Source organism: Entamoeba nuttalli (assembly GCF_000257125.1).
Source record: "Entamoeba nuttalli P19 unplaced genomic scaffold asmbl_8707, whole genome shotgun sequence".
In the NCBI taxonomy this organism is placed as follows: domain Eukaryota; phylum Evosea; order Mastigamoebida; family Endamoebidae; genus Entamoeba; species Entamoeba nuttalli.
The window spans coordinates 1-4,710 of NW_008579259.1; the positions used below are offsets into that span (position 1 = coordinate 1).

Sequence of the window (4,710 nt, forward strand, 5' to 3'; positions counted from 1 at the left end):
TTTTTTTTTTAATAATCAAAACTTTTTTTTTGAGAATTATTATATTATTTAAAAATAATTAACTTCAATTCATTATTGAAGAATAAACAGTTTACACGTCAGCGTTTTTTAAAGAAAAACAAAAGAAAATTGGTTTTCATTTGGTAATGAATCAATAAAAAGAATGAAGGAAAATAGAACAAGTGAATTTGAAGGAAGATTTATTGCTTGAAAAATAAATATACTTTTGAAAAGAGTGGATTTGTTTGTTACATTTTTTCGAAGAAATAACTAGGATATCGCTGAAATGCTTAACAAACTTTATAATAAATAACTCAAATAATTTAATTTATGGAGAGTCAACGAAAATATATCTATATAGACAATTTGATTGAATTGTTTCCATCAATAAAAATTTTATTTAATGACGTTTATGAAAAAGATATATTATTCAAAAGTGCAGAAGAAGAATTTTGTATCATTAGTACTAAACTTTCTCATTTCTTTTCAAAGAAAGAAATTAGTTATGAAGATAAATTTATTTTATTTAAAGAACTTGCTATAAACTCAATAATAACATATCATCAATCATTAAGTGATATTCAAAAACGAATTATCAATTATTTAAATAGTCTAAATTATCCAGTCTGTGATATTGAAGTAAAAAAACGAAAAACTGATAGAAAAGCATTAGATGAGTATTTGAGAAAAGTATTTACAACATATATGACTGTATTAACAAATATGAGAAAAACTAATACTGTAAGTATTGATGATTTATTAGGAATGACAGATTGTAATGGTAAAAAAGAACGAGAATATTGGGTAGAATACATCATAAGAGAATTAAATAATACTCAAGAAAAAGGGTTAGTTGAAATTTTAACATATTTAAATTATAACACAAAAGACCCTGATGTTGAAATTGATTTATCACATATTTCATTAAAACAATTAAGAGAAATTCATCAAATAATTAAAATATATTCAAAATAAACATTTAATTTATTTATAAATTTTTTATTTTTATTTTTTTTGATTTAAAAAAATATTGGAATTATACCTTTAACTAAATTTATAAATAACTCCTCTCTAAACTATTTTCTTAAAATTTTAATTAACGTAAATTAATCACTTCTCTTTTTTATTAATTTTCTTATAATTTCATGAAAAATCTTTTGTAAGTTTAGTTCTTCTTTATTGATTTCAAGTTTTTATGTTCTTTGCTCAAAACTTCATTTTTATCAATAAATAAGTTATCGTCTTCTGATTTTATGTTATAAACAACTTACATCTATGAATGATTAATGTCTTTATCTAACTATAAAAAGTTCAGTTCTAAATGGTTGTATTATTTCCATTTATGTTTAAACCAAATCACACAATATTTAATTCTAAAATCAATACAAAAGATACAAAAAAGGTTATTTAATAATTGTTTTCAACGTCATTTTATTTTTTTTTGTTATAACATTTTTTTATAAAAATGAAGAATGATAGAGAAAAATCAACGAGAATTTTTAAATTAAATTATCTTAACAAATAAGAAAAGTTCTGTCGATAGCATATTAGTTGTAGTGTTGAGTTAACAGAATGACTTTATAATACTTTCAAAAAGATAATCCAATTATCAAATAAAGAATTTCAAAAAAAATAAAATAAAAAATATGTTTTTTATACAATAATGATAGTTAATGATACTAATTATATAATTAAAGTTAAAATTCTCATTAGAATTAAAGAAAAACTATATAAATAGTTTTAAAAATTAATACAAAAAAGAGAAAAAAGAGTCTTAAAAAATTGTTTCAAAAAGAATAAATAATTCCAGTTCATTTTAATGTCTTCTGAAGGTTCCTCTTCCAATAATAATTTTGATGATTATGATGATTCAACTGATTCTTCAGAAGAAGAATTTATTCGTCAACAAGCTGAAAAAGCTAAAGTTCATTTACCAAGAAAAAGTAGTACAATTCTTATTGAAAAAGGAAAAACAGCACAACTATTAGCTGATAATAACATTGACCATACTGAGTATGATAGTGATGACGAAGACCTTAATTGTTCAGATGTTTGTTATATTATAAAAGTATTAGTATTAAAATACTCATTTTTAGCTCTCTGTTTATGAAACTTCTACTCAATGTACTTCAGCCGTCGCTCATACTTCTGGAAGAAGAAATTATAATGAAGATCGTATTTGTGTTGCCACAAATATTGAAGGTGCTGATCTTTTTGCAGTTTTTGATGGTCATAATGGGCATGAAGCAGCTACATTATGTAGAAATAAATTAAAACAAGTATATGGTTCATGTCATGGAAATATTAATGATACATTCCAATCACTAAATGATATTGTTTCAAAAGAAACAACTGCGGGTTGTACTGCTACTATTGTTGCTATTAAACAAAATAGTATTGAAGTTGGTAATTGTGGTGATTCTCCTGCTTATGTAATAAGAAAAGATAAAAGTATTGAAAAAATTACTTATGACCATAAAGCTACTGATCCAAAAGAAGAAGAGATGATTGTTAAAAATGGTGGTGTGGTAATGAATTTGTTTGGTACTAAACGTGTTAATGGACAAATTATGGTAACTAGAAGTATTGGTGATAGATCACTTCATCCTCCTATGACATCTATTCCAACTACCAAAATAATATCAAAAGAAGATATTATTTCCATTTGTGTAATGAGTGATGGTGTAACTGATGCATTAACTGATCTTGAAATTCGTGATATAATGACTAATGGTCAACCAATTGAAATTCGTGCCCAAACAATTAGGAATCAAGCATACAAAGAAGGAAGCAAAGATAATATTTGTGTTGTAGTTGTGGATCTTTAGATGTTAAGATGTTATTGCATTGAATTCAAATATAAAAATTATAAAAGGCATTTACTTTTAATTTTTCTTTAGACTTTTAGATAAAAAAAAACAATAAAAATCAATTAAAATCCTTTTTCTAATAGTTGTTTTCCTTGATTTGTTAGTGTTAATGTTGCTTTTCTCTTTGCTAATTCAAGAAGATCATGTTGTATTTCCATTTCAAGTCTTTCAATTTGTTTTTGTGCAATTTCTTTTGCCTCATTAATAGAAACTTCAAGATAAAATCCTAAACCAACACCAACAAGCATCATATTTTTTTTATTAAATTCCGCTTTTACATGAATACCTTCTCCAATATTAACAAGAGTTTCTTTATCAGCTGATTGAATAGAATTAGTATGAACAAGAAGAAGTTCATATCCTTGTTGTTTTAAACGAAAAGCATTAATACGATCATCAATACATAACATATCTCTTTCTATTGTTTGAACAAATTCATCTGCTCTGTGAATAGCATCTTCAGTTTCTTGATGTACTTTTTCTCTTTCAGTCATTGTTTCTCAATTTTTAGTTTTGAATTAATTTCTTTTTTTTCTTAAAACTATAAACCCTCAAAATATCAAAAGATGCAACCAATCACTCCAATGGATTGTACACCTGAACATCAACCAAAATTACAACCTTTTGATGGATCTCTTATTACAGAACCACCAGTTAGAGCAATTATTGGTGGAAAAAAGAAAATAGAAGAACCAACTGAAATACCAATTGATAAGAATTATAAACCATTGTTCATTAAAAAAGTAGGAACCGTTGTAAAAATTGTTGAAGGAAAAAGTTTAGTTCAAGGTGGTTATGGAGTAATTAATAATGGAACTATTTTATACTCACAAGATAAAGAATTTCTTGGTCAAGTAGATGATATTTTTGGTCAAATTACTGACCCTTTCTATATTTTTGATGGAACTACTGACATAGGACAAGACGTTTATGTAGAAGATGTTCAAAAGAATTTTGTAAATGTTGACGAAGTGAGTAGAAAAGGAACTGACCGTGAAGAAGGAGATGGAGAACCACCTGAATTTTCGGATGATGAAGAAGAACGAGAATGGAAAGCAAAAAATAAATTACTTAGACAAGAACAAGCAAAGAGTAAATCAACAGTTGAAATGCCAATGATGGAAGATAATTATTTTGATTGAATGGATTTTTTGTTATTAAAAAAGGGTTTGATTAGAAATTTAAAACTGAGAAATTATTAAAACTTATGCCTCGAATAGGCAATCATAAAAATACTACACGTAAATCATCTCATTTTCAACCTAAATTAGTTGGAACTAAAAGAAAACATCCTCAATTCGCTCGAAGAAAACAAAAAAAAACAGAACAAAAAGAAAATGAAGATAGTAATGACAAACAACAAAACGAGTTTAATGAAGAACAAAACGAAAGTATTAAGCCAGTAAAAAAAACGAAAAAAAATCTTTCTCAACAAGAACAATTTGATATTATTGAAGAAATGAGTAAAAAATATGACCAAAAAATACAAATAAATAATACAATTGATGTTTGTTTATTTCTATTTATTAAATAAAAATAAATTATTTACAAAATAGACTGAGAAAGTTAAAAAAGTTGAAAAGAAAGTTGCTCGAAAATTAATGAATAAACAAAAGAAACAACAAATTAAAGATTCAATTTATGAAGAATTAAGAAAACAATTACATTCTAAAACAAAATAATTGAGAATATATTTTTAAATATGTTTTATAAAACAATTATTTGAATAATTCAATAATAATAATTATAATAAAGAATAATGAATTAAAAAAATTATTTTTTATTAATGACTCATTGCAAAAATAAACTCCAATTTTTATTTTTATTTTGAAATTTATAT

The 4,710-nt window shown here is 24.4% G+C and overlaps 5 protein-coding genes across 5 annotated transcripts; 4 read left to right on the forward strand and 1 right to left on the reverse strand.

Moving 5' to 3' along the window:
• Nucleotides 1-330: 330 nt before the first annotated feature.
• ENU1_188290 (hypothetical protein) lies at nucleotides 331-975 on the forward strand (the record flags this gene model as incomplete). The annotated part of the gene is made up of 1 exon (XM_008861720.1): nucleotides 331-975. One exon carries the CDS (start codon nucleotides 331-333, stop codon nucleotides 973-975), a length of 645 nt encoding a protein of 214 aa, XP_008859942.1.
• Nucleotides 976-1,819: 844 nt separating this feature from the next.
• Nucleotides 1,820-2,828, forward strand: ENU1_188300 (protein phosphatase domain containing protein; the record flags this gene model as incomplete). The annotated part of the gene is made up of 2 exons (XM_008861721.1): nucleotides 1,820-2,050; nucleotides 2,097-2,828. 2 exons carry the CDS (start codon nucleotides 1,820-1,822, stop codon nucleotides 2,826-2,828), a joined length of 963 nt encoding a protein of 320 aa, XP_008859943.1.
• A 104-nt stretch (nucleotides 2,829-2,932) lies between these two features.
• ENU1_188310 (prefoldin, alpha subunit protein) lies at nucleotides 2,933-3,364 on the reverse strand (the record flags this gene model as incomplete). Its single annotated transcript, XM_008861722.1, has 1 exon — nucleotides 2,933-3,364. The coding sequence occupies one exon, from the start codon at nucleotides 3,362-3,364 to the stop codon at nucleotides 2,933-2,935; it is 432 nt and encodes a 143-aa protein (XP_008859944.1).
• A 72-nt stretch (nucleotides 3,365-3,436) lies between these two features.
• ENU1_188320 (NAF1 domain containing protein) lies at nucleotides 3,437-4,012 on the forward strand (the record flags this gene model as incomplete). The annotated part of the gene is made up of 1 exon (XM_008861723.1): nucleotides 3,437-4,012. The coding sequence occupies one exon, from the start codon at nucleotides 3,437-3,439 to the stop codon at nucleotides 4,010-4,012; it is 576 nt and encodes a 191-aa protein (XP_008859945.1).
• A 65-nt stretch (nucleotides 4,013-4,077) lies between these two features.
• ENU1_188330 (hypothetical protein) lies at nucleotides 4,078-4,552 on the forward strand (the record flags this gene model as incomplete). The annotated part of the gene is made up of 2 exons (XM_008861724.1): nucleotides 4,078-4,377; nucleotides 4,427-4,552. 2 exons carry the CDS (start codon nucleotides 4,078-4,080, stop codon nucleotides 4,550-4,552), a joined length of 426 nt encoding a protein of 141 aa, XP_008859946.1.
• Nucleotides 4,553-4,710: the final 158 nt, after the last annotated feature.